The sequence below is a fragment of the Eumetopias jubatus genome, unplaced genomic scaffold, assembly GCF_037043125.1.
Source record: "Eumetopias jubatus isolate StellerSeaLion01/CBP00866 unplaced genomic scaffold, mEumJub1_p1.0 scaffold_12, whole genome shotgun sequence".
Lineage (NCBI taxonomy): Eukaryota > Metazoa > Chordata > Mammalia > Carnivora > Otariidae > Eumetopias > Eumetopias jubatus.
In genome coordinates, this window is record NW_028274818.1 from 101,023,923 (window position 1) to 101,051,742 (window position 27,820).

At 54.2% G+C, this 27,820-nt stretch overlaps 1 protein-coding gene across 5 annotated transcripts in view; it reads right to left on the reverse strand.

Annotated features, from left to right (window-relative positions):
* Positions 1-24,603: 24,603 nt before the first annotated feature.
* Positions 24,604-27,820, reverse strand: part of CLIP2 (CAP-Gly domain containing linker protein 2) — a 70,216-nt gene continuing 66,999 nt past the window's right edge. For all 5 annotated transcript variants that reach the window (XM_088016644.1, XM_028109923.2, XM_088016643.1 and 2 more), the window contains one exon: positions 24,604-26,577. In XM_088016644.1, coding sequence (XP_087872770.1) covers positions 26,566-26,577 — 12 coding nt within the window. In that variant the 3' untranslated portion in view covers positions 24,604-26,565. The remainder of the gene's footprint in view (positions 26,578-27,820) is intronic.

The following is a 27,820-nucleotide window of genomic DNA, read 5'->3' on the forward strand; positions in this document are numbered from 1 at the left end:
CCTAATCCCAGCCCCGCGCAACACCACCCTCCATTGGCTGCCATTTACATACGGGATTAGCCCGCCCGGCCCGCCCCGCGCCCCGGCCTGGGCACCGCGGGGGGAGCGCAGCGCCCCCCGCCCCGCCCCCGGCGCTCCGAGCGCGCGCCGCCCCAGCGCCCGCCGCCAGGGGGGCCTGCGGGAGGGGCGCCCGCGGCCTCGGCGCCCCCTGGCTGCCCGGCGACGCCCCTCCGCCTCCCCAGCGCCCTGTCGGGGGCGGATTAGGAAGCCGGGGCTCGGGGAGGGGGGGGAAGGGGGGGCCGGGCGCGGGGTCAAGGTCACTCGGCGGGCGCGGGGAGGCACCCGGGAGCAGAGGCCAGCGCCCGGGTGCGGGCGCGGCGGCGGCGGCTGGAGAACTGAAGTCGGCTTGCGGGTCACTCCCACCTTGCCCAGGTTAGCTTCCGGTGGCTGGTCCAGGTACCTCTTTCAGCCTTTGTCCCCGGGGGTGTGAAGGAAGGTAGTGGTATGCCCAAGGTCGCAGCAGATCCAACCGGAGGCTCCAAGGCCCGTCTTGTCTGGGCAGCCCTCCTTCTGATCCCCGGACTCGGGCTTTTGCCGCCCGCTTCCCCTACCATACCAGCCGTCCTATGGAACCAGGGAGCACACTTCCCATCCTCTCCAGAGCCATGCATCTTAATTCAGCACAAGGAGTGGTGCCACGAGTCCTGTGCTGGGCCCTTGCTATGCTGGGCACTCCTGGGAGGGACAGAAGCCAGGCAGGCCCCAACCCCACGGAGCTCCAGGCCTAGATGGAGAGAGCCAAATAGAGATTGAGAATCTTCCAGATCCCAGCAAAGCCCACGAGGTCTTCGCCCAGCCTCCTGCGACTGTGCTGGGCACAGAGCGGGCACTTGGTAAAGGATCAACTTGGCCAACCAGCTCTAGCCCACAAGTCCGTCAGACAGAACTCCTCCTGGGCAGGGCAGGTCCACAGTACACAGCCCAAAGCGAAGCCCAGAGGGGCCCCGGGTGCCCACTGAATGCCTTGCCCACCAGCGTTGGCCGGAGGAGTGGGGACTGCGAATGAGGCCTCGATGCCTCCATCCCACACTGCCCTTTGCCTTCTTGGGGGTATCTCCCTATCCCCGCCATCACCAGGAGGCCTGGAGACACCTTGACACCCTGTTGTGTGGCCCCCCTCAGACCCACATCCCCATCTGCCCTCTGCCGGCCCTGGTGTGCCAACATCACCGAGGGGAAGAGCTAGGACCTAGAGACTGTGTGGGTACAAATCCTGGCTCTTCCTCTTAGCACCAGGTGACCTTGGGCAAGGCACTTCACCTCCCTGCACCTCCATTCCCCCCTTTTTTGCAGCCTCTCAGTAAACTTAAGTGTGGCCCCATGGTGGATGACAGTGATGATGGGCACTCTTTTTTAAGCATCACTAAGGCTTGGGGGTGTCTTGTGTTGGCCTCCTTTTACAATGAAGGGAAGTGACTTGCTTAGGGACATACAACATTTGCATGGCATGGCTGGCTCTGTCTCAGTAACCCTGGTTCATCCCACCAGCCTACGGCCCTCCATCCCACCTGGCGCAGCCCGTGAGGTGTTGGTGGTAAGGCGTGGCCTCCGTGGGCCCAGCTGGGGCACGCTGGTCCCCGGAAGGGCCGGCTGGTTGGGCTGTTGGTTTCTAGGGAGAATGCTTTCCAGACCCCAAGTCCTAGAGCCTCTGCAGCCCAGAGCCACCACCCTCTCCTTTCCCGGGAGCTGAGTCCGGGCTGGGGAGGGAGCACCAGTGTGTGCTCAGTACTGCCCTCTGCAGGCAGAATCCAGAGCAGCAATAATGCGAGTGGAGTGTTGGGGGTCTGCGCTCTCTTCCAGCCTCTGGGCTGCTCTTCTAGTCCAGAACAGCCAGCCTGAGCCCCACCTTGCCCCAGGCAGGCTGGGGGCAGTGTGGTACAGCAGAAGGCCTTGGCTAAGGCCCTTCATGTCTAGGCCTCTCGCTCCACTTTGTGTGACATCCAGGCTTCACGTTCACTGTGTCTTCTGGGCCGAGTCGGTTGACCTCTCTGGGCCTGAGCTTCCTCATCCATAATATGGAGACAAGATCGTCCTTTCTCTGTACGATGGCTGTCAGGACCTGAAGGACGTACGACACGGGAAAAATGCTTGGGGTAGTGCCTGGTGCGTACGTAGTAGGTGCTCCACAAAGGGTAGTGCTCAATTTTTTTAATCTGTTGGCTTCATCTAGGGGCGAAGTCCCAGTACCGTCTTTGCTTGAACTGCTCTTCCTGAGGAGGTGAGAATTCTAAGGACAAGGTCATGGGCATTCTGTTGTTGTCAAGTTCAGTTCCTTCTCCTGAGAAGGGCGAGCAGGGAGGGGAGTTTGGTGGAGGAGTCCTTGCCGGTGGCTGGTCCCCACCTGTAGGGGCTTCTACTGGCTTTAAGAAGCATATTTGCAGGGCGCCTGGGTGGTTCAGAAGGTTAAGCGACTGCCTTCATCTCAGGTCATGATCTCAGCGTCCTGGGATCAAGCCCCGAGTCCGGCTCCCTGCTCAGCAGGGAGTCTGCTTCTCCCTCTCCCTCTTCACCTTCCCCCCCACCCCCGGCTTGTGCTCTTTCCCTCTCTCTCTCTCAAATAAATAAATAAGATCTTAAAAAAAAAAAAAACACATTTGCACTGGCCATACCTCATCTTTCCTCAGGCCTGGCCGCATCCCCCATGCTGCACAGACCTGGAAACAGGCTCCACTCACTGCCTTCCCCTTATCAACCTCGAAGCCATAGGACTCCATCACAAAGCCCCTTCCATGCTTGTTATCTTCCCCGAGGACCCTCCCAGCAGGTGGGCCTATCAATCCTCATTTCACAGATGGGGATGCAAGATGCCAGGGCATTTGCAGAAGTGAGCGTGTCCCCAGGCGTCCTGTATCCCCGTCCATCCAGGGACTCCCTGTCAGGAGCTGGTCTATCCCTCCTGACCCTTTTCATGTGTTCCAGGGTCTCTGACCAGCAGACCGACAGCAGGGAGAGCTGCCCATAGGGACTCAGCCCCCATGCCCCAGTCCTGAGTCCCTGACCTCTTGCGTGCATCATTTCCTTTCCCAAGATTCTGGACCACTTCTCCTGGCTCCTAGGAGGTTAAGACTCCAGGGGATCAGGGAACAGATAGAGGGACAGCCCCTCTACCTTGCCCCTAACAAGGTAATCCTTAGTGTGGGGCAAGCCTCTGGGGAGCCTGGGACTATGCTACCCTAGCCATGACCACAGGGGCCAAAGGTGAGGACAGTGAACCCAAGCACTTTCATCCTACAGGTAAGCAGCCCGCATTACAGAGAGGGAAGGACCGACTCACAGCAGCCCTGCGGTGGGTGTTGGGGGGTGGACCTCAGGACTCCTGAGCCCCATCCTGCCACGCCTTTGTACCATCTCCATGGGTTTCCTTGGCTTTTCAGGAAATGATTTTCTCTGATAATTAGTATTCATTCTTTAAAAATAAGACTTGAACAGCTTCTGGAACCAGCTACTCCCTTTTCTCTTCAGAGGATATCTCCTGCTCCATCATGGAAATCAAAGGGAAAATAAGATTCAGTGTATGGAAATGGGCTTTGGAGGCGGCAGGCAGGGTCCATACAACAAGGGCAGACAAGACGGGTGTAGACTCAGGAGCCTAGTCTCAGGTGATATGGGGGCCACATAGCACCCGAGGGTAGGTGATGGGTTTGCTCAGGGCTGGGGGGTGGGGCTGGCTCCTGAGTCTGTGACCCAGCTCCCCTCCCCCCAACCCACCCACAGATGGGCCATCCCCCAGGCCACCAGCAACTCCTTTCATTCCCAAATCTGTCCATGGCTGCTAAGGACAAAACTCATTTCTTTCACTGGGGTGTCTGATCAGCAGAGGAACCTCTTAGAGTCGTCCTAGCCTTCTGGACACAACAAAATAAAGCCCTCGCTTTGGGATTTCAGGCGAGCCGAGGCCGGAAGCAAGGAGGTCTGCCATCGGGGCATGGGCAGACCTGTGGCCTCAGCCCCCCAGACCCCAGGGTTTGGCCCTGTCGAGTAGTCTGGCCAACAGAGATAGGATGTGAGCCACAGATGCATGCCACAGAGGAAATTTTAAATTTCCTAGTAGCTGCATTAAAAAAAAAAAAGTGGGGGCGCTGGGTGGCTCAGTCGTTGGATGTCTGCCTTCGACTCAGGTCATGGTCCCAAGGTCCTGGGATTGAGCCCCACACCGGGCTCCCTGCTCGGCGAGAAACCTGCTTCTCCTTCTCCCACTCCCCCTGCTTGTGTTCCCTCTCTCGCTGTGTCTTTCTCTGTCAAATAAATAAATAAAATCTTTAAAAAAAATAAATAATTTAAAAAAGTGAAGAAAAAACAGGTGAAATTAATTTCAACAATAAATGTTATTCAATGCAGCCTTGTAGTTGATGTATGCAGTCCAAACGGTATTCATTTCAACATGTAATAATATCTTTAAAAATGGAGATTTTTTTTTAAAGATTTATTTATTTATTTGAGAGAGAGAATGAGAGAGAGAGCATGAAAGGGAAGAGGGTCAGAGGGAGAAGCGGACTCCCCGCTGAGCAGGGAGCCCGATGCGGGACTTGATCCCGGGACTCCAGGATCATGACCTGAGCCGAAGGCAGTCGCCCAACCGACTGAGCCACCCAGGCGCCCCTAAAAATGGAGATGTTTTATAGGTCTTTGCCTTAGATGAAGCCTTTGCTATCCAGTGTCTGTATTACCCTTAGAACACCTCTCAGTTCGGCCGAGACAGACTTTCATACGTGTCTAGTGGCTAAGGGTCATGTGAGAGGTCAGCTCACTGCTGACTTTGGGGAGCCCGGGGCTCAGTTTCCCCATCTTGTGTGCTTGTTAAAGGCACAGGCCCAGGCCCTTCCAGGAGATGTGTTGGCTTAGACCCTGGAGGGCTAGGAGGGAGGCCTGGGACTTTGCCCTACAGAACACGGCCCCTAGCTCTTCTGATACACAGTCAAGTTGAGGGAGTGCCGTTCAAGCTCTGGTATCTGTGATTTGACCAAACCCAGCCACGTTGGATTGGCCCACTGCCACGCCCCTTGTGCCACAGGGCACTCAATACTGGTTCCCCTGTCCCTGAGATGGGAGGGCCCAGGGTCCACACCCAAGTACCCTGTCTGTCCTGGGTATCATACAGACCCAGTGCCGGAAACCTGGGGCCTCTGGACCAGCCGTGGTGGTGTATCAGGAGTGAGCCAGAGGGGTATCCACCTGAGCTGAGGCCATGCCCCTGGCCCCATGGGGAATGGCAAACCCACTGGACAGCCCCCTCTGGGCTCCATGCCACAGGCCCACTGGGCCAGGGCCTCAGTGCTTCCTAAAATATTTCTCTCCTGCCCTGGGATTTTCTGGGATGCCAGGGCCCTGTTGCAGCCCCTCACCTGCAGCGGAAGAGTCCTCCTTTACCCCTACCAGCCTGCCGTACCCCTCCCCCCGCCCCCGCAAGGAGGGATCTGCCCAGGTCTTGGAGTCAGAGCTTTGCTTTTGCATCATGGAAGGAAAGCCGGCCTTTGCACAGTGTCCTGAACCCAGTGCCCTGCCTGCCCCCTGCCGGGCCAGCCCCTCATCCTCTAGGGCTCAGCCCTCCCCATCTCTCTGGCCTGAGCAAGGCTCCCAGAGCCCTTAGGCACTTGAGTACTCTGGCCGGTTGATTTTACAGTGGGTGGGTGATGATTTGATCCCCGTTTGACTCACCCATTATACCCCACCTCCACGTCCCCGGCACCCAGGCTTAACGCGCGGAACAAACGTTTGCGGAATGAAGGAATGAATGAACGGACACGGGCCTCCTCTGCTGCCACGTGCGTTGCTGATCTCCGTTTTCTTTCTCTCTGTTTCCCTCTGTCTGTCGGACGCCGCCTTTGCAGGGAGCTCTCTTGAGCAGGACCCCTTGCTCTGTGCGCCTCCCTGCCTCAAGCCTCCTCTCCGCGGTGCCTCCTCCCCTGACTCTCCTCCGCTGGAATCTGTCAAGAACAGAGGGAGGCATGTAATTGAGTCGGGGCCGTCTCCATGGCTGCAGCCATGGAGTAACTGAAAGATCAATTTGGAAAGACTAGCTCGGTAATAATTGCGCCTTAATAGTTTCTGTGAGGCAGAGCAGGCTTGGTGCACGGTGGTCAGGACAACCCCAGGACCCTGGCAGGAAAAGGCCACCCGGAGGGCCCCAGGAGCCCTGGGCCAGGCTCTGGAGGGGACTTGGCCTTGGCCAGAAACAGGAGGGGAGTGGAAGCCGAGGGGGGGGGGGAGGGCGGGGGGAGCGGGTCTCATCCCCCCCCCCACACACACACACACGCCTCCCAGAGGTGGCCCTGCCCCCTGCTCCCACCCTCTGTGGCCTGCTCTTGTTTATAATTTATGCTTATGATCGGAATTATCAGCAATAATGATAACGTGATTATAATTGCTGAGCTGCTGGGCTCAATTGCAGCGCTGTTGGTAAATATTATGATAGAGAGTAACATGGGGTCATTGCCTCCCAGAGCCTGAGGGATGGGGTGGGAGATGGGAGTGCCAGGAGGGGTGGCGTTGTCCCTCCCCGACCCCAGCCAAGCCCACCCACTCTCTCCGGAGAACTCGCTCATCCATTCACCCAACAACCCTCCCTGCTGAAATCTAACTGAAATCACTCCTGCTTTAGGCTCAGCCACAAGCCCTAACCCTAACCACTTAGAAGCCTGGGGGGTGTGGGGGATACCATCTGTCACCCCACCAACAGAAGGCACTCCAAGGTTGTGGCATGACTTCCACCTGGGAGGTGAGGTGGCCTGAGGATGGTCCTTCCACACCCAAGCTGGTGTGACTGGTGACTCAGTCCCACAGGAACTCAGAGGTGGCCTGGGGGTCTTGGGGGGGGGCTAAGGGTAAGGGCACAGAGTTCCTGGGGGACAGGCGACATTTTCAGCACCCAAAGGCCTTCCCTTCTGCTCAGGAGAAGCGAGTCTAGAGTCCGGGGTAGGAACAAGGATGAGAGCCTGCCTCGGACGTAAAAAACGGCCCCTTCGAGAGAGCCCACCAAGATAACCCAGGGACAGGGGCGAGAGGTGGCCTGGCTGCGTCCCCGTGGAACCAGGCCCTCCCTCGGCCTGCGCCCTCCAGCCTCGGTCCCTGCTCTCGTCTGTGTCAACGTGCTCAAGTGCACGTCCAGGAAGGGCTGGTGGCGCTGAGAGCCAGTTGAAGGCTGTGAGCAAGAACAGCAATGCCCAAGGGGAAGGCCGCAGCGGCGAGGACTGGACAGCATCCGTGGGCCGCCTGTGGTAAGGAGAGGCTCAGCACCCCCATTGGTAGCTGGGGGCTCTGAGGCGCGGAGAGTCCCCCCCAAGCTCACAGAGTTGCAAGTGGCAGGGCGACATCTGCCCTGGGCCCGCGGGTGGCGACTTCTGGGACAAGATGGAGCCCACGGGCCCCCCAGCCCCTGACTTGCTGCATTATTCATAAGCCCGAGATTCCCCCAGGGGTAAACATTCAGGAGGAGCGTTTCAAATCCACTTTCCTGCTCTGGAAAATAAATCAGCAGAGAATGCCCGTGCACTTGGAGGCAGTGGGCCGGGCTCAGCGGAGCCCTGGGAACGCTCACAGATGGCCTATTTCTGTCCCCTAACCCGGGGCTGCTGAATGGCAGGCCCGAGACCCACGAGGTGGGCCAGCCGAGTGCAGGCCAGACTGCAGCCCCCCTCTGTCCCCTTGGGACCAACCACCAATTCACCACCAAGGCCTCGCCTACCAAGTCCCCCGAAGTTGCCGCCTGGGACCCCTTGAGATCTCAGAAGGGAAGTGTCCTTCAGGTGACAGGGTGGGGACTGTTTGCTCCCCTAGGAGACTCTTCACTCCAGCACAGGGAGCCAGGAGTTGCTGTGTGACCACAGGCAAGTCTCTTCCCCTCTCTGGGCTTCCACTTTTTCATTTTTAAATGAGAGGACTTCTCTAATATCCTAATGAATTCCCCTCAGCTTCGTCCTAAATGGTGGCCATCTGAGCCAGAACTGAAGAGAACCAAGCGATCAAGAGAAAACGGTTGTTCAGCCTAGTGGTTAAGGGTGCAAGTTCCAGAGGCGTGGGTGGGTGGTTCAGTCGGTTGAGCGTCTGCCTTCGGCTCAGGTCGTGGTCCCCAGCATCCTGGGATCGAACCCCATACGGGGCTCCCTGCTCAGCGGGGAATCTGTTTCTCCCTCTCCCTCTGACCCTCCCCCCCTCGCTTGTTCTCTCTCTCTCTCTCTCATTCAAATAAATAAATAAAATCTTTATAAAAAAATAAATTCTCTTCCTGCCTGGCCCCTGAATAGTTCACACCCGGGGCCTGGATCAGCTCTATAATTGCAGAATGAAAACGGGGTGCACATTGTTCAAAAAAGCGGGAAAAACTGTGTCTTTAAAGGTATTGAAATAAACTTTTCTTCCACCGTCTTCCAACAGATGATGGTTTCTTAACAATTTGCTACTTAATGTTGTTCTAAGTAAAGAAAAATTAAAATTTAAAATGGCATCTTGCTCTCTTATCTTTACTATTCTTCTTTATATTGCTCAAGGCCAGTTGTTTCAAGTTTTTATTTATTTAAGTCATCTCTGCACCCAGCATCGGGCTCGAACTCATGACACTGAGATCAAGAGTCGTACGCTCTTCCAACTGAGCTGGCCAGGTGCCTCCGAATGCCAGTTTTAAACAAAGCTATGAGAGCATTCGACCTCTACGTGGAATCACTGAATTTACGCAGTTTATATCATGCCCTCGTACATGCATATGCACAGGTGCACCTCGGAAACACTGCGGGTTTAGTCCCAGACCACCGCAATAAAGTGAACATTGCAATGGAGTGAGTACCGCAGGAAAGCAAGTCAAATGATTTTTTTTTTTTTTTGGTTTCCTGGTGCTTAGAAAAGTTACCTTTATGCTATAATGTAGTCTATTAAGTGCAATAGCGTTATGTCTCAACAAATGGGCAAACCTTAATTTTAGAATACTTTATTGCTAAAACATGCTAAGCATCCATCGTCTGAGCCATCAGTGACTCATAATCACTGATCACAGATCGTTGTGACAAATACAATACAATGGAAAACGTTTGAAATATTGTGAGAATGACCAAAATGGGACGCAGAGACACGAGGTGAGCAAATGTTGTTGGAAAAAAATGGTGCCAATAGGCATGCTCGATGCTGGGCCTGCCACAGACCTCCAATTTGCAAAAAACACAGTATCTGCGAAGTGCAACAAAATGTGGTATTGAGTTCTTTCTCCAACAGTGGAGAAAGTCATCACCTCCAGCTCCTCTCCCTGAGTAATGGGCCCAAACTTCTGCTGCAGCTGCCCCCCCCAGCTCTTCATCCCACCCAGAAACCAGAGACCTGCCCTCCCACCCCTGCTGTTCCTGAGCTGTGCAACCTTGAGTAGGCACCTCCCCTCTCTGAGCCTCACTTTCCCTGGGGTGATGGCGGTGGTCAGCTTGCCGTCGGCCAGGTCAGGGGAGCTGTGATCGTTCTATCTGATCCACCTCTGTCACACTGGAGACACTTGAGGGAACTCTCAGTGTTCACGGCCACCCAGCCTGGCCCCCTTCTTAGGGTGGGGGGTGTTCACGCCAAAGTGCATGGGTTTCCTACCCAGTTGGAGTTTCTGCTGACACGGCTGTATTTTCAGCACCGGCATTGTGCTCGTATTTGGGTCAGACCTATTTTAACTCCCCTGGGACCAGAGCTGAGCTGAGACAGCCTTCCGGGGCTGACACAGAGAAGTACTGGTTGGTTCAGCCCAGCTGGGCTGCTGAGGGCCCGGGCGGTGAGAGGGCAGCAGAGGGAGGAGGAGGGAGGTGTGAAGGGGGGCAGCAAGGGGCAGGGAGCCTTGACCCCCAAACCCCGGCCCGTCTGGGACCCCTTCACCCTCTCCCTTCCTGGGAGACCCCCGACACACATTTAGCTGGTGAGGAGGGGAGGGAGCCCTGGATGGAGCCTCAGGGGACATGGTTTACGTCCACCAATGTGCTGGTGTGAATTGCCTCGATTTCCCCACCTGTGTGATGACAGGCTGCTTTCGTGATGCTAACCAACATGTCCACGTTCTTGTACCCCTGCGGTTAAGAGGGGCCCTGACTTGGGGCACCTGGGTGGCTCAGTCGGTTAAGTGTCTGACCTCCGCTCGGGTCATGATCTCAGGGTCCTGGGATCGAGTCCCGCATCAGGATTGTGCTCAGCCAGGAGCCTGCTTCTCCCTCTGCCTGCCGCTCCCCCTGCTTGTGCGTGCGCGCGCTCTCTCTCTCTCTCTCTCTCTCAAATAAATAAATAAAATCTTAAAAAAAAAAAAAAAAGAGGGTCCCTGACTGGTGTCCTGGTATAGCCGCCTGCTACCTGTGTGACTCTTGTCAAGTTACAAAACCTCTCTGTGCCTGAATGTCCCCACTGCAAAATGGGGATAAAAATAGGAGCAACCTCATGAGGCTGTTGGGAGTGAGGTGACAGATGGTACGTGAGAAGGGGCAGGTGGCCCCCACCTGGCACGCGGTAACCGCTCGGCAGGAGGTAACAGGTGGTCGTGACCACGTTGCTTCCAGACTGGTCGTCCAGCCAAGGTGCCCCTCACCTCCCACCCCACCTCGGCCCCGGCCCGAGCCACGGAGACCCAGGGCTCATTGACATTCCGACCACCGGGATCCTTAACCGGCCTGAGCAAACCTAACCCGCGTCTATCGCCAGATCTGGTAATTAATACCCTTGACGGTTTTTATTGGAATGAAGCAGGGCCTGCACATGACTTGCTTTTTAATTAATAACCAGTCTCTCTCCCCACTCTCCTCCCCTCCCCCTGCTGTCCTTGAGGACAGGCTGGGGTGAGGGGCCGGCAGTCACCCAGGCCAGTTCAGCCAGCCACGGAGGGAGGGGTGAATGGCGGAGCACAGGGAGGTAGCCCTGTGGCCATTCCCCTGCATACACCCCAAACATTCTCTGTGCCGGACCCGGACGGAAGAGCCGGCTCCAGGCAGGGCCGGGCCCAGGGGATGTCCTCAACGTAGCCTCCGATCTTGGGGAGCTTGTAGCCCAAGGTGGCCAGACCAACAGGCACATCAACGCCAAGAGCAGGTGCTAGAGAAGTGTCTGACAAGCAGAGCCAGAAACAACCAGCTTGGCCCAGAGGCACCAGGAGGGTGGCTTTAAGCGGGAGCTGCAAAGATGACATAGTTCTCCTGGGTGGAGAAGAGGAGACACCGCTGTCCCAGGCAGCAGGAGCGGTCTGGGCAAACGCTCAGATTAGGGTGAGGCGGGAGCCCTGGGGAGCACTAGGGCCGGGGTGGGGGCGGGGGGCAGCAATGGACCAGGCACAACAGGCCTTGAGCGCAGGACTGAGACTTTTACCCCGGGGGTAATGGGCAGCCACAGTAGGTTATATACAGAGGAGTGACAGGGTCAGATCTGATATGTAGAACCATCGTCTGAGTGTCCACTGTGTGAAAGGGACTGGGGAGGTCCCGAGATGTTAACACCAGGTCCCAGCTGAGGCTCTAAGGCCTGGACACCACACCAGGGACCCAGCAGTCTGGACCTTCTCAGCCACGGTGCCTGGCAGCCTGGCTCCAACCCCAAACTTACCTCCTTGCTCCTGCTATTTTTAATGTAGCCACCTCGTTGAGATTCAAATGAGCATCTCCAATCTGGGCTTCTTTGCATAATTCCCCTCAATTAACATTTCCAAGGTGCCAAAGAAGATAGCACACACACAGCCCCAAGTGGGGACCCCGTCACTCAGGAGGGACCCAGCTTCCCCGGAGAGAAGCAGTCTCCCGTTGCTCTAAAAGCTGAGCCTCAGACAGAGACTGAAACGCAAGTGCGCTTGTAGGGGCTCTTGCCTTCTCTGGGTCTCAGTTTCGCCATCTGTGAAATGAGGGGCCAGGTGGTGTGATCCCTCCTGGCTCCGAAACCACACATGTAGTCTCCTTTCCTCCTGGCAAACGTGTGAGGGTAACGAGGATGATGAACCCATTTAACAGATGAGGAAAAGGAGACGAGAGAAAAGGAGGGATTTGCCTGTGGCCACTCAGGGCTTCAGTGGTGGAATTACACCCGGTGCTTTCATCTTACCGGGTAGGGTCTCCTGCGCATTATGGGCTCCCCGGATATTTGGGGAGACCACACCCTCACAGGAAAACATGTAAGCAAAAGCGAGGCAGGTGAGCCAGGGCCATGGTCTCTGAGGGCTGATGCAGCCAGGAAACCTTTCCTTTCGTTTTCTGGGTCTCAGCTCCAACTTGTCTCCTCCCAGAAGTCTTCCCAGATCTCTGGCTCCTCTGAGCTACTTTATCCCCTGCTGTCCACATTGCCCACCGTCACCTGAAGCTTTCGGGTGGTCCTCTTCTCTCAGGATGAGCTGGTCTCCTCACAGGACCAGGCTTCACAGAGGACAGGGATGGAGTCCCCTTCTTTCCTGGCCTGGCCTGGACAATCAGGACCGGCCGATCCCGAATGCTTGCATTTCCAGCACATGGCAGGACACTCCACGCACACTGGACGTGTGAATGGGCCATGCTCCCGGATGGCTGGGACCGTGCTGTCTCCTCTTTTTTGGCCAACACCTCCTACTCCAGGATTTCCTTGTGCGGGGCTGAGCTTCCGTTTGGTGCTTGGTAAGGCGTTTGAGGATTTAGGTCAGTTTACTTCTCATCTGCAAACTGAGAATCCTTGGGCATTTTATGGAGCACCTGCTACATATAGGGCGCAGCGGCAGACCCTGGGCCCCACAGAGGAAGCAGATCTGCCCACCCCTGTCTTCTCAGACCCGGCACACCTGGGAGTAAATACCAGGTAATTAGAGAGAGGAAGACAGAGAGAGACAGAAAAAAGAGAGAGACACTAACGGCTGAACTGGACATAAACGGCGGGAGAGGAGCAGGAGACCTTTGACCCCTGAGGGGCTGGAGCTGGTGACCCAGCCCCCCGCTGTCCCCCTCAGTGGGACCATCCTGAGGCGTATGGTCCCCAGCTTTCAGAGGGCCCCTAGCAAGACCGAACCTCCAAACTCACCTGCTCACTAATGCATTCTTCACCGGCTTTCCTCCCTGTCCTCACAGACATCCCACAGTCACCTCCCGACCACTCGCCCCCATATCCTTGGGGAATCCAAGTGAAGACAGCCAGAATTCCTCTTTCTCTGAGATTGACTCTGCCGGGAAGGAAAAGAGGCATTTTGGACGAGGTGGGAGAAGTAGCCTAAGGTGGATCAGCAGAAGCCACGGGGATGAGGGGGGGTCCACAGCTGTAAAGGTTGAGACACCCCAGAAGTAAGGATCTGTAGAAAATCCTTCCATTTATTCAGTTGTCTGGACTGCACCTCATTCCAAAGAGGATTGGAACCCACTTTTACCCACACACACATAACACTCATGGGAGTTGGGGTCACCCTGTGCCTTATGAAGTGACATCCCATTGCAGGAGCTTGGTCCTTAAGGTCACAGCTTCAGCCTTCCTCTGCCCGGACAAAAGCCATCCTCTGGTCTCTGTTGGGTGCAGGAGAGTAAGTTTCATGTACTGGGTTTTTATCTTTTTCTTATTAATTTGTAGGGATTCTTTGTATACGATAGACCGCAACTCTTCGTCAGTCATGCGCTCTACAAATCTTTTCCCAAACTAAGATTTATCTTTCGTTTTGTTTTTAATATTTTTGTTTAAATTTGTTATTTGTTAGAAGTTTTAGATTTTTAATTTAGTCACACTTGTCAGTATTTCTCTTTAATGCTTGCTGCATCTTGTTTTAGAAAAACTTTCTATGGCCAGTTTCTGTTGGTGGCCTCCAATACCCATTCTACTCTTCTTCCTTTGTAACAGAATTTCAGTTTTTTAGCTAAATGTATTGCCAATCCAGCTAAAAGATTACATTTCCTAGTCTCTTTTCCAGCTGGATGTGACCATTATACTGACATCTGGCCAATGAAATGTGACTGAAAATGTTTTGTGGGACTTGTAGAACACGTCCCTTCCTTACCTTCCTCATTCTGCCATCCAGAAGGCAGATGTGGGCCCCTGGCTGGCTTAGTCAGTAGAGCATGCGACTCTTGATCTCAGGGTGGTGAGTTCAAGCCCCATGTTGGGCGTGGAGCCTATGTAATACGGAATAAATAAATGGAAAAAATCTAAAAGGCAAACGTAATGGTTGGAGCTCCAGCAGTCATTTTGAACGTTGAGGTAATCTCAATATGGAAGCAACATGCTGCAGATGGCAAGGCACAGAGTTAAAAGCTTCATTCTTTTTTTTTTTTTTTTTTAGAGAGAGAGAGTGAGTGCATAGGAAAAGGGTAAAGGGAGAAGGAGAAAGAGAATCAAGCCCACATGGGGCTCAGTCCCACGACCCTGAGATCATGACCTGAGCCAAAATCAAGTCAGACACTTAACTGACTGAACCACCCAGGTGCCCCAGAAGCCTCCTTCTTGATATTACTGTGAATCAGTCACATTTCTGGTTTTATTTTGTTTTGTTTTATTGCCTACCCCTAGCGTGATTATACCTGAGAAAGAGATGATCATAAACATGAGAGTGTACTATGGCTCTGGGTTTTTCTAATCACATACACTTCCCTATCCTACATTTTCTTTTAAAAGTTTACGACTTTACTTTTCCCACATAGTTCTTGAATTCATGGGGAGCCGGGTTTTGCTTATGTGGGAGGTGGAAATCTAATTTTATTCTTTTTCCATATGGACAGCTAATTGTCCTAGCACCGTTTATTAAATAGTCTGAAACAAAATACAAGGTGTTTTGGAAGAAATTTAGTACAAGTTGCTCCAGACTTTATAGATAACCTTGTAAAATTAATGTAAATTTTAAAAACAGATAAATGGAAAGTCATACCATGCTCACGAATGGAAAGATAATTCCTGGGGTGCCTGGTTGGCTCTGTTGGTTAAGCGTCTGACTCTTGATTTCAGCTCAGGTCATGATCTCAGGGTCGTGAGATCGAGCCCCGTGTTGGGCTCCGTGCTGGGCGTGGAGCCTACTTAAAAAAAAAAAGAAGAAGAAGAGATAATTCCTTCCGGAATTAATTTATAAATTCAATGCCATCCTACTCAAATCCTGATGTGGGTTTCTCAAGTTATATATGCAAAGATAAAATAAAACAAAAACAAGCTAGGAAGTTAGGGGAAATAGCACAGGAAAATAAGATGCTGGCCAGAGGTGAGGGCTCGTGAGTTTGTCAGAGGCAGGGCCACACATTTCCCTTCGAAATTTTTGGCAGCCAACACACAGGGAAACACAATCCGTTTTTATCTAAAGGATAAAAAAGAAAAGGCACCTCGTTACCAGGTCAACACAATTGTTCCTGAAGGCGGTGGAGGGACTGGGGGGTACCAGCTAAGGGGCACGGGGGTTTCTTTTTGGGGGTAATGAAAACATTCTAAAACCTAGAGATGACGGTTGCACAACTCCGTGAATACATGAAACACCATCGAATTGCGCACTTTAAGTGGGTGAGTTGTATGGCATGCGAATTCTATCTCAAGAAAGCTGTTAAAAAAAAAAATAAAAGGGGAACAAAGAAGAACTCACAGTAAAGCATCCTAGATGTGTGGGTGTAAGCCATGTGGCTCGCTGGCAAACCCTCGGGGATAAACTGGCTCTAAACCAGACCTCGGGAACTCAGTGGGGTGATTTGCTGAAATGAGTTGTTACCTAAAAGTCTGTAAAAGGCTGGAGCGTTTCCAAGCGTTGTGACCCCGGATGGAGTGTCTGATGGAGATAATGAAGGGGCAGGCCAGATCTGGTTCAGGCCCTGCCTATTGCAGAATGCTTCCTTTTTTGTTTAAAAGAATTTTTTTTTTTAAATTGAGGTATTACATCCAGGAAAAGTATATAAATCATCTGTGTGCAGCATATTGGATTTTATAAACTGAACACTTCCATGTGACCAACACCCAAGTGAAGAAATAGAATATGCCAGGCCCCCAGAAGTCTCCTTAGACCTCCTGCTAGTCATTACCTTGGAGGAAGACGACTCTGACTTCGATTACTGTTGTCTGTTTCATTCCTTATCCACATGGAACTCTCCAGTATGTGCTGTTTTATCTGACATCTTTCATTTTATTTTATTTATTTATTTTTAAGATTTTACTTATTTATTTGACACAGAGAGAGACACAGTGAGAGAGGGAACACAAGCAGGGGGGAGTGGGAGAGGGAGAAGCAGGCTCCCCGCGGAGCACGGAGCCCGATGTGGGGCTCGATCCCAGGACCCTGGGATCATGACCTGAGCTGAAGGCAGATGCTTAATGGACTGAGCCCCCCAGGCGCCCTGTGGCATCTTTCATTTTAATGGAACAGTACTTTTAAAGGAAAAAAAACCTGTCACCCAGTTACTTAAAAAAGAAAGAAAGAAAGAAAGAGAGAAAGAAAGAAAGAGAGAAAGAAAGAAAGAAAGAAAGAAAGAAAGAAAGAAAGAAAGAAAGAAAGGAAGGAAGGAAGGAAGGAAGAAAGAAGGAAAGAAAAGAAAATGGAGAAAAAAGCCAGTCTATTACTTTTCTGTTCTTTATAGCTGGGTATGAGGGGTGGGAAGGAGGTGAGACAAGCCTGAAGGATGGACATTCTAGGGCATCCTGGTGACAGTGCAGAAAGTGCTGGGGGGGGGTCCCAATGTCACGCCTGAGCCATGGGCCCGCATGCGAACCAATGTAGGTGACCCCAAAGATGATCCCCATTTGGGATAAACTCTACAGGAGTCCAGGGCTCCTTGACCCTCAGCCTGTTGGGACGATCCTTGCACGGATTTCTGCAGGGGGCGATGTGAATAGTGCCCCCTGGAGTTGTACAATACGGTGGCCCAGGAGTCACCCTGTCTTCTGGAGAGCAGGACTGGACCATCTAGGAAATTGGTGTGTCAGCGTGGCCCGACAGAAAGCTGGGCCAGGGGCGGGCCCGGCATCGACCCTTTCCTGTCCTGCCCTGCCTCATGCCATGTATCAGCACTCCAGCATCCGGTCCGACCAGTGTCCCACCAGAGGGTGGCGGCACGGGCAGGACGTCCTGCCCAGCATTCCCTCCAGGTTGGTGGCACGCTTGTGGCAGATTCTGCCCTGACTCCAAAGGTGTGGGTGTCAAGAGACCACAGATTCCAAGACATGCAGGTCTTTAAACAAAGCCCAGGTGGCATGAGGTTCTAGGTAACCCTGTGCTTGGGTGCCAGAGGCACAGAGGGTCCACTGAGCCTCTTGGAATGAGGTTTTCGGGGTAAAAGCAGTTGTGAAAGGCAAGGAGATTCACGGGGCAGCCTGAGGGGCACCTGCAGGGACAGTGAGGGGGATGAGTGAGGCTGCCCCCCCCCCACCTCCTGGAGGGCACTGGGAGCCGGGGAAGCAGAGGGTGAGAGTCTGGACCCAGCCACATGGCCTGGGTTTGCCACGCCTCCCGCCACTCACTACCCGCATGACCTCGAGCAAATGTTCACCCTCCTTGGGTCTCATCTGCTCAGCTGTAAAAGGGGATTGAGGACAACCCTAGAACCCTGATTGCATGGGGAGTGGTGAGAACCGAACGGCCGGATGATTAAAGAGAAAGAATCAAGGAGAGGAACGAGCATTTTAAACTGAGAAAAATCAAAAGCCAGCAAAGACTTAACATGGATTTTTTTTTTTTTTTAAGTATTGAGAAAATTTCAGGTGAAAAGAACTAACAGACCAGGCCCAACACGATGGTGATTGTAAAATAGGAATGTGGGAGCTAAATTTCATCAAAGTCAAAATCAGCAAATACGAAGTTAAAATTTAAAACCAGGAAGTTGGGCTGAAAAGTTACCGTGAACAAGAGACAGAAGTTAAGAGGTTTAAAGTAACGGGAAAATAAAGTGACAAAGTGAATGTGATTTAAGGTGGAAGATCAAAGCCTGGAGTCTGAGATTAAAAGATTAAACATGTGAGCATTAAGATGTAAGAATTTAAGAAGATCGAGACAACCACCCACGGGACAAACAGATTTTTCCAGAGGACAAGACCATGAATGAACCAACACCGAGAATGAAGACACTGAGGTCTATCTTCTAAACAAGATGTGCACTTTATTATTTATTTATTTATTTGGAGGAGGCAGAAGGAGAGGGAGAGAGAATCCCAAGCAGGTACCACGCCCAGCACGGAGCCCGACTTGCGGCTCCACCTCAGGACCCCGAGATCATAACCTGAGCTGAAATCGAGAGTTGGACACTCAATCGACTGAGCCACCCACGCGTCCCCTGACAGCTATTTATTGAGCACCTACTATGTTCCAGGCACTGGGCTAAGAGTTAGGGATGTGCATGAGCTCATAGTGGGGCCTGCCCCTGGAAAGAGACACGTGTTAGACAAGTTCCCTCCGAGGATGTCCCTTCAGACTGTGGGGTGTGCATGAGGGGGTGGAGGGAAGGCAGGGGGAGGAAAGGTGTGTGTGTGTGTGTGTGTGTGTGTGTGTGTGTGGTCACTTGGAATGACTCCTCTGAGGGTGTGGGGTCTGAGCCAGGATCTAAGAGCTGAGCTGAGGCGGGGAGGGGCAGGATCCCCTAAGCGGAGGACATGAAGGACAGAAAGTGATGAACATACTCAAGTCCAGAGACGCACACCTGCTTCGCAAATGAAGATGCTCCTGGTAAATTTCGGGCTTGAGGCCTCCGGGGAAATTGGAGGCAAAGTTGTCTATGTGGGTCAGAGGGCGGGTGGCCACTGCAGAGGGAGGCTGTTAGGGGCGTCTAGACGGGTGTTGGGGCAGCCCTGGAGACAGCAAGTCCTTCCCTCTGGTGGTTCGCTCGAGGGAAAGGGCAGAAAGCTTTGCTCACAGTTCCGGAGAAGATTCTAGAACTAAGTTTCCTGGTTATTTGTCCCACCCCACGTTGCCCCTCAAATTGACTCTGGACCCCAAACTTCAGTCTTAAGACATTTTCCAGCCACTCATGGGGAGTAGGAGAGGGACCAGGGTGCGTGCCCGGAGCTGGGGTTGGCGTGGGTCGGGGGAGTGGTGACAGGGCGTAGGGCAGAGACTCCAGGCTCAGGAGGCAGCTCTGTGGATGGGGGCAGAGCCTGGAGTCAGGAGAGCAAATCAGCCCGGGGTCCTGCAGGGGCAGGGGGCAGAGGTGGAGGGGAGCTAGGGGGCGGGGGGAGGGTTGGGGAGCACCGTGATGGGAGGAGGGAGACTTTAAGCCTGTTGGGGTCCTGGTGATAGAATGAACATCCCCTCCCCTATTGTCCCGGATGGACACTCGTAAAGAGGCCAGAACCACATCTGGGAGGCCACGGGGGGACAGAGAATTCTAGGGCCAGTTGCTGAGACCTCTGGGTCCCCATTTGGTTCTAGCTTGTGATCCTGGCCCGGGGCGGTCTGTGCTCTGGACCTCCGTGGCCCCTCCCAGCCGCAGACGGGGCTTGGGAGGGCTGAGAGTGACACCTGGTGGCGAGCATGCAGCATCACAGGTGAGAGAGCCAGAACCGGCTTGCACAAAGCGGTGGCGTGGGGGAGTCCCACTTTCCGGGCGAGGGCGGGTTTCGATCTCCTAACGGAGCCAGGGGTGCAGGTTTCACCCGTCCTCCAGCTTTCTCCCAAATTCCCCCAGGAGGAGAAGGCCAGGGCCTCCCGACCTACCTGGATGGTCTGATCAATGTCTCCCCAGGCAGGCAGAGCAAAGAGGGGGGTGGGACCAGAGAAGCCCCCGTTCTTGAGACCACCCCCTACCAGGTGACAGACCCTGTGTTGGGAGGAGGGGATGTGGCATTTGATTGCTGTAACAACCCCATGCAATGTATTTCATTGTCCCGATCCTACTGGAGATGGGCAAGCGGGGGCTCAGGGAGTTTGGGGGCTCTGGCGAAGGTCATAACCAGGTAAGTGGCTGCACTAGAATTCAAACCCAGAAGGTCTCACTCTTAAGTGCACTCAGGTTCCTTTCATGTCTCAGGGGGTCTGTGCCGTGCGCATTTATTTTTTTTTTTGACAGAGAGAGACACAGCGAGAGAGGGAACACAAGCAGGGGGAGCGGTAGAGGGAGAAGCAGGCTTCCCGCTGAGCAGGGAGCCCGATGGGGGGCTCGATCCCAGGACCCTGGGATCATGACCTGAGCTGAAGGCAGACGCTTAGCGACTGAGCCACCCAGGTGCCCTGCAATTCTATTTTCTTTTGGAACTCAATTAGGCATGTTATCAGCCTTTCTTTTTATTCTTTTTGTCTCTTATTTATTTAGCAGGTATTTACTGAGCCCTACGCCAGGCATGATTTGGGGCATTTGGCATATGTAAGCTCCCCTGTGGGTCTTTTTTTTTTTTTAACTACTGATTTAAGTTTTTTAAATTTGTATATTTCATTTATACAAATGTTTTAATTTGTGTATTTTATTTATTTATTTATTTCTGTATTTAGAGACAGAGAAAGAGTGGGATGGGGAGGGTCAGGGGGAGAGAGAGAATCTTAAGCAGGCTCCACACTGAGCCCAATGCGGGACTTGAACTCACGACCCTGAGATCATGACCTGAGCCGAAGCCAAGACAACTGAGCCACCCAGGCGCCTGAAGTCCTTATATCTCAGGAGGTCATAGGTCTTTTTTTTTTTTTTAAAGATTTTATTTATTTATTTGAGAGAGAGAATGAGATAGAGAGAGCACGAGAGGGAAGAGGGTCAGAGGGAGAAGCAGACCCCCCGCCGAGCAGGGAGCCCGATGCGGGACTCGATCCCGGGACTCCAGGATCATGACCTGAGCCGAAGGCAGTCGCTTAACCAACTGAGCCACCCAGGCGCCCGAGGTCATAGGTCTTTTGTTCTTGACTTTGGGCAGGTATCTTGGTTCCAGTTTTCCACCTTGCAAAGCCTTGTCCGCCGAGCCCCTGGCGGTCACGACATCCCGCGCCTTTGGGTTTCCAACCTTGGCAAACACCCCAGGGCAGCTGCAGCTTACAAGCCGCTTACCGCTCTCATTTCCAGATCTTTGCTCTTGGCCCTTGAGGATTTCCCATACTTTCCTGCAGGCTCAGCGATATGCTTAAAAGTATGTGCGTTGTATTTCATCCAGCACATTGCATCAGGAGAAATTACATCAAGAGGACTTTTTTTTAGGGCGCCTGGGTGCCTCAGTTGGTTAAGCGACTGCCTTCGGCTCAGGTCATGATCCCAGAGTCCTGGAATCGAGTCCCACATCCGGCTCCCGGCTCAGCGGGGAGCCTGCTTCTCCCTCTGACCCTTTCCCCTCTCATGCTGTTTCTCTCTCTCACTCTCAAATAAATAAATAAAAATCTTTAAAAAAAAAAGAGGACTTTTTTTTACAAATGACATTTAGTCTGCTATAGGGCCAGTAATGGATCTCCCCTCGTGTGCAATCCTTCTGGATTTCTGGGGCAGATTGTCTTCAGAGGTTTGCTCTTTTGCTCAGACTCTCCAAACAGCTGCTCGGCGGTAGGTTCTATGCTGGTGAGTCGTTCTCTTTCTCTTTCCTGGGTCTCTGGTCTGGGAAGTGCAGACAGACGGAAGGAGGGCTCTCTTTGCACCCTGGTGAGATCCCGTCTGAGATTCCCAGCTGGAGAGTGTGGGTGGGAGCCTTGTCCTCAGTGAGACCCTCGGCGTGGGCCTCCGAGCAGCCTCCTATGGGGCTGGTGTTGTGCCGCCCCCTGCCTCCCAGCCCCCGTGCAGCTTCCCGAGGCCTCAGTTAATGGTGACAGACCTCCCAGACCCTGGCGTCAGGTTGTCTGTCCATCCCCTTTTATTAGTAATGCTATTACCAACATTCCTCTCTTCTCGTGTCTTCATGGGTAGAGTATACATTTCTCAACCCACTTGTGCACCCAAAGAAGAAGGGATAAAGACAAATGCTGTATGATTTCACTTATATGTGGAATAAAATTTTTTTAAAACCCTCATAGACACAGAGAATGGTTGGGTGGTTGCCAGAGGCGGGGGACTGGGGGAGTGGTTGGGGAGGGTCGGTGAAATGCGTGAAGAGGGTCAAAAGGCACAAACTTCCAGTTACAAGATAAATAAGGGGCGCCTGGGTGGCTCAGTCGGTTAAGTGTCTGCCTTCGGTTCAGGTCATGATCTCAGGGTCCTGGGATCGAGCCCCGCGTCGGCCTCTACACTTTGTGGAGGGAGCCTGCTTCTCCCTCTCCCTCTGTTCCACCCCTTGCTCGTGCTCTCTCTCAAATAAATAAATAAAATCCTTGGAAAAAAAGATAAATAAGTCCTGGGGATGTCATGTACAGCATGGAGGTTACAGCTGGTATCACTGTACCCTATATTTGAAAGTTGCTAAGAGAGTATAGATCTTGAAAGTTCTCATCAGGAGAAAAAACATTTGTAACTGTGTGGTGACCCATGTTAACTAAATTTATCCTGGAGCTCCTTTCCCAATACATACAAATAAATCATGATGTCCGGACTCCTGAAATGAATACAATGTTATATGTCCATTGTATCTCTATTGAAAAAATAATAATAATCAATAAGCATATATAAAAAAAAAAGAGCAGAGTGGGTGAGTACATTGTGATACTTTCATGCAACGGCATATTTACCTGGCAATAAGAACAGGATATTGTAAAAAAACAAAAACCCAAAAAACAGGATATTGCAACGCACAAAAAAAGGAATGAAACTCACAAGTGTTAATATGAGCCAAAAACACCCCTCCAGAGCGCAAAAAGTAAATAAGCAAAGTTCATCAGTGATGACAAAGGTAGAAACACGGGTTGTTTCTTGGGTGTGGTGGGTGAGTATGGGCTGGGAAGGGGTACCGGGGAGCCTGCTTGCATTTGGGAATGTCCTATATTTATTTATTTGAGAGAGAGAGAAAGAGACAGAGAGCACAAGAGGGAAGAGGGTCAGAGGGAGAAGCGGACTCCCCGCAGAGCGGGGAGCCCGACGCGGGACTCGATCCCGGGACTCCAGGACCATGACCTGAGCCGAAGGCAGTCGCTTAACCAACTGAGCCACCCAGGCGCCCCGAGGGATTGTATTTTTAAAGAGCACTTTAAAAATAACACCGCCAATTCAATGACACCCTTTGAAGTCTTTGGTGTAGACCATGCCTCTCCCGTTCCATCCCACCCCAGGTGAGCTCCAACCTGCAATCGTGCTGAGCTCACAGGGCGGAGGCCTGGGCAGACAAGGACCTAGGACGCTCCTTCCGTGAGATTCAGGCCCTTCGCCTGGATCTGGCCTTGTGTCCCCCACACCCACAGCGCCTTGTGCTCCAGCCTGGCCCCCAGGCCTCTGCCTGAGACGCCAGGCCCCCCACTCTCCCCGTGACAGTGTCTGCCTGCTCCCCTCTTCCTTCCACCCTGCACCCAACACCCTCCTCTTCCCAGCGGCTAACTTGGGGCCACACCGACTGCTGGCTTGCTGGGGTGGGGTCGGGGGGGGTTCGCTCTTTTCTGACCACAGTGTACAGTTCCCACTGAAGGCTACACGGGTCAAAGAAACGCTTTCCCCCGGGGTCAGGGTGATGCATTTTGCACCCTTGGTCTCCACCCTATAAGAAGGGGACTGGGCCTCGGGGACAATGAAAAGAAACCAGAAATCACAGTGCTGTTTGATAAGTCCGGAGAGGAAAGAATCTTGTTTGCAGAAGCTCTTTGAATTTCAAAATGCTGGGCTGGTAAGGTCGGTTCTGGAAAGGACAGAGGCCATGAACATTCAAGGCAGCTGAAGCCCGGAGACCAGGGTGCTGTTGAGCTCTATCTCAGAACCGTCTTGTGGTGGATACTGCTGATTGCTTGCCATTTGTCCCCACCCCCAGCCCCATTCTGCAGTCCGTCCATCTGGGCTGGGTGTGCCCAGGGGCTGGCCTCGAACCTGCAACAGCCTGGGCTCCAGGTTGGGTTCAGCCTCGGGGAGGGGCAGCCGGAGGAGGGCAGGAGAGAGCCGGGAGCATCATCTTCCAGCTCCTTCCCGCTTGGGGTGGGGTCCTCTGGACAGCTCCAGTTCCAGTCACAGCTCCTTTGCTTTGCCCCTTTGGGGGGTCCCTGGTTCCCACAGAGTCCCCCGTGGCGTCTCTTAGCTCTGGCCACACCCGTGCACACGGCCCCTTCCTTAAACTCTTCACCCATGGACGGTCCCCACTGCCTCCTTCTCTGCTGACGCAGTGCCTGGGAGCCAGCACGAAGCTTCCAGACGCGTTCAGCTGTTAACCTCGAGAGCCTCGTTCGGTCTCCCAGGGCAGCAACGTCAAGTGCATAAGTCTGTAAAATGACCGCAGAGCTCGCAAACCCTTACTGTTCATTTGATCTCTAGAAAGCTAGCTGCAGGAGATAGAATTCTAAGTGTTCTCGCCGAACTCACTGAACTTGTTAGTTATCCTGCACATCAGGGAGATTTTTCATTTTCTTCTTGTGGGGCCCCTCCTCCTTTTAACAGAGTCAAGTCCAAACCCCCAGCCCTCTCTGGTGGTCTTACCCGGCCTGCCCCCTGCTGCCCTGTCTCTGGTCCTTGGCCGGTCCCTGCTGGGTTCCTGCTCCTCGGACAAGGCAAGGTCCCGGTCTCCTGGGTCTCTTAAGGCCAGGCCCTCTGAGGCCCTCATCAGCCATTCACAACTGAGTAGGAATTAGCTGGCAGCGAACAGGACTGAGCCCCACTCCCGGCACGCCCCGGGGGGCTCGCAGAGAAACGCAGACAACAAGGGTCCTGGACGTCAGTCACAAGCTTTATTGTCTCGAGCACGGACTCGCCACACTTCAACAATTCCACTTTGGGGAGGACAAGGGGGCGGGAGGGCTTGGGGACGGGGCACGGCTGAGCCCACACTGGGCAGGCGGAGCCGCTCACAGGCAGATGGCTTCTTACCACCTGCCAGCAACCCTGGGGGCTCAGCCCCTCCTGGTGTGGGCCTTTGGCTGTTAGTAGACTAATCAGTGCCTCCTGTAGGTGGGGCGAGCTGCCGGATTTTGCTGGAAAGAGTAGTATTTAACTCTGGGTTAGGCCACTAAAGCATTGCTTCTAGACTGTTGTTAATAAAACCGCATGCGAGAGCTACCAGAAGCCAATGGGGAAGTGGGGGGGGCCGATGGGACGAACTGGCTTCCCCCCACGGGCTGCCTTTGGGCAAGGATGGAGGCCCCCCGGGGTTGCTCCCAGGGTGCAGACTGCATACCCGTCCTGGTGTGCTTCGGGAATGCCTCGATGGGGCATCCGGTTTCTTCCTTGACCTCCTGCGAGGGGAGGGCCCCAGAGTGAAACTCTCCCTGACACAGGGGAGGTGGAGGCAGGCCCTCTGTGGGGACACTGAGGCACAAGGCAGTAACCTATGGGCCCTCCAGCCGTAGAGATTTATCTCCCGGCTTTTCCCACCACCCACAGGCCTGGAGTAACACCGCGGGGCTCTCGGAACAGAGGGGAGAGGTGGTTAGATCTTTTCTCCAACGTCCCTTGGGCTCTTTTCTTGGCTGCAGGGGACAGGGCTTCCAGGGCTCTGGGCAGGTGCCTGGTAAGCAAGGGGGCTGTTGGTACAAGTGCCTTCTGATGAATGTGCCTGGCACGCATGTCCTTGAACACTTAGCCACGCGTACCTGGGCGTATATGTGCACAGCTGGGCTGCAGGAACGCGTGCAGTGAGTGTGTGAGGGCACGGCACCGCCAGGCCGGGGGCTTGGTCCCAAGACCCGAGCTTGTGCGTCTTCTGGCTGCCAATGCCCCGCCCACATGGCCGCGCATGCGTGCAGGACCCCTCTGTGCGCACGCCAAAGCCGGAGCGTGTCTAGGTCAGAGCCTGCCTGGGTGTGTCTGCAGGTGAGAGGCCCAGTTTGGGAACAGCTAGTCCGCCCCGGGCACACCACCTGACTGACCAGTCAGAACATGCCTAGAGCCCTGGGTCTGGGCTCCCCAGCAGCCCCCCTGCCCGAGCTCCAAGCCAGGTGTGGTGGGGAGGGCATGAGGGGAGGGGCTTCCAAACTTTCCTAATACTGGGGCTCCTGGCCTTGGTGGCAACCCTCTGGCCAGCAGCTTGGAGCTCCGTGTATGAGTTGGGTGTTGGGGGGTGGGAGAGAGAAGGACCTTGTCCCCCCCCAAAACACCCTGAACCTGGGCCTCGCTGGGCAGAGGGGCTGAGGGAGGCTTGTACTACTGTCTGTGTGAACAAGAAGCCTGGGGGCTGCAGAAAAGGGGGTCCCCACCTGGCTCCCGAGGACTGGGCTGGCCTCCTCTGACCCTTCCCCGGGACAATGGCTCTCTGGGGTCTCGGGGGGAACCCGGGAGAAGGAGGAGAAGAAAGGGAGGGCAGAGACATGCCCGGGGTGCCAAAATGGTCCTCAGGGCAGCTCCTTCTGGGGAGGGGGGGCCTGGCCAGATCACCTCGGCCTCCCCCAAACAAGCTCCAGAAACTGCCAGGGGGTCCAGGGTGTCCAGGCCGAAGGTCCCGGGGGCCAGGCCAGGACTGTACCGTTCTCTGTGGAAGGCCGTGCTTGAGGAAGCCTCCTGGTCCGGCGGGGGGGTCGGGGGTAGGGGATTGTCCGAGGCAGTGGGCACGTTATTCTTACAAACACTGTTCTTGTCTCCAAAGTGACAGTCCTGGCCCCTGCCTGGAGGGGGCGCCGCCGGGGCAGGCTGCAGGGGTTCCGGTGTGGACCGGGCCGCTCCGCGGTGTTCCTTGGGGTCAGTGCTTCTCCTGGAGAGAGCAAGGGCTTGATCAGCAGGTGTCTCCAGGAGGGGTGGGGGTGGGGGGTCAGATAGGAAAGGGAGTGGGGTGGGCTGTGCACCTGGGCCAGGTAGCAGGGACAGCATAGGCAAAGGTCCTGGGGCAGAAGAGCCTCTCTTCTGTGTTTGGGGCTTGAGGAGACAGGAGGCGGGATGGGCGCAGTTGAGGGGGAAGAGGCGAGAGCAGATGGGTTTTACAAAGAGCGGTGGGCGCTGTGTGGAGGCACTGAAAATGAGCTGAGACTCCGGGCCTCAGTTTTCATGTCTGTAAACTGGGACAGCCCCATGTGCCTTGCGGGACTGCTGGAGGGACAAGGCCACATGAAGGATGGACATGACCCATCTCCCCTGTTGGCAGGCCCGGTGCAGGGTCCCCCCCGCCCCACCCCTCCCGGTCCCATCGCTCTCTCTGCCCCTCCCCCACAGGCCTGACCCCTGGCAGATTCTGTGGCCAAGGTTCTCCCGTCTCTGGGTGAGCACAGTGGCTGGGGGGCGGGGCTCCATGGTCCAAGATGGAAGGAGGAAAGTTCCTTCCCCTGCTCTAGCCTCGCACCTGCAAGGTCCCACAGCCAGCCAGGGACAGAGCCGTGCTAGGCTTCTCCCTCCTCATCACCCGGCACCTGGGACTCAAGCGGGTGTCTGTCACACTTCGGGGAATGCCTGCAGTTAACTGTGCAGTGGGGCACGTTAAAACATAAGAGCCAAGGGGAGCCTGGGTGGTGCAGTCACTTAAGCCTCTGACTTGATTTCGGCTCAGGTCATGATCTCAGGGTCATGAGATCGAGTCCCACATCATGCTCCATGCTGGGCATAGAGAGACACAGCGACAGAGGGAACACAAGCAGGGGGAGGGGGAGAGGGAGAAGCAGGCTTCCCGCGGAGCAGGGCGCCCGATGCGGGGCTCGATCCCAGGACCCTGGGATCACAACCCGAGCCGAAGGCAGACGCTCAACGACTGAGCCACCCAGGCGCCCCTGCAAACCCCCACGTCTAAACAAACAAACAAACAAAAAACAACCAAAACCTCCCACATACCTAACAGTCAAGCAAAGACATGACAATCATGGGAGTCATGAGTGCCCCTCAGGCCTGTGAGGTTCTAGGAAACCAGTTCTACACTCTCAATTTTATAAATTATAGAATTTTCAGAGACCATTTAAGGACAAGAAAAGATGTTTATTTTTAAAAATATTCAGAGAAGGGGCGCCTGGGTG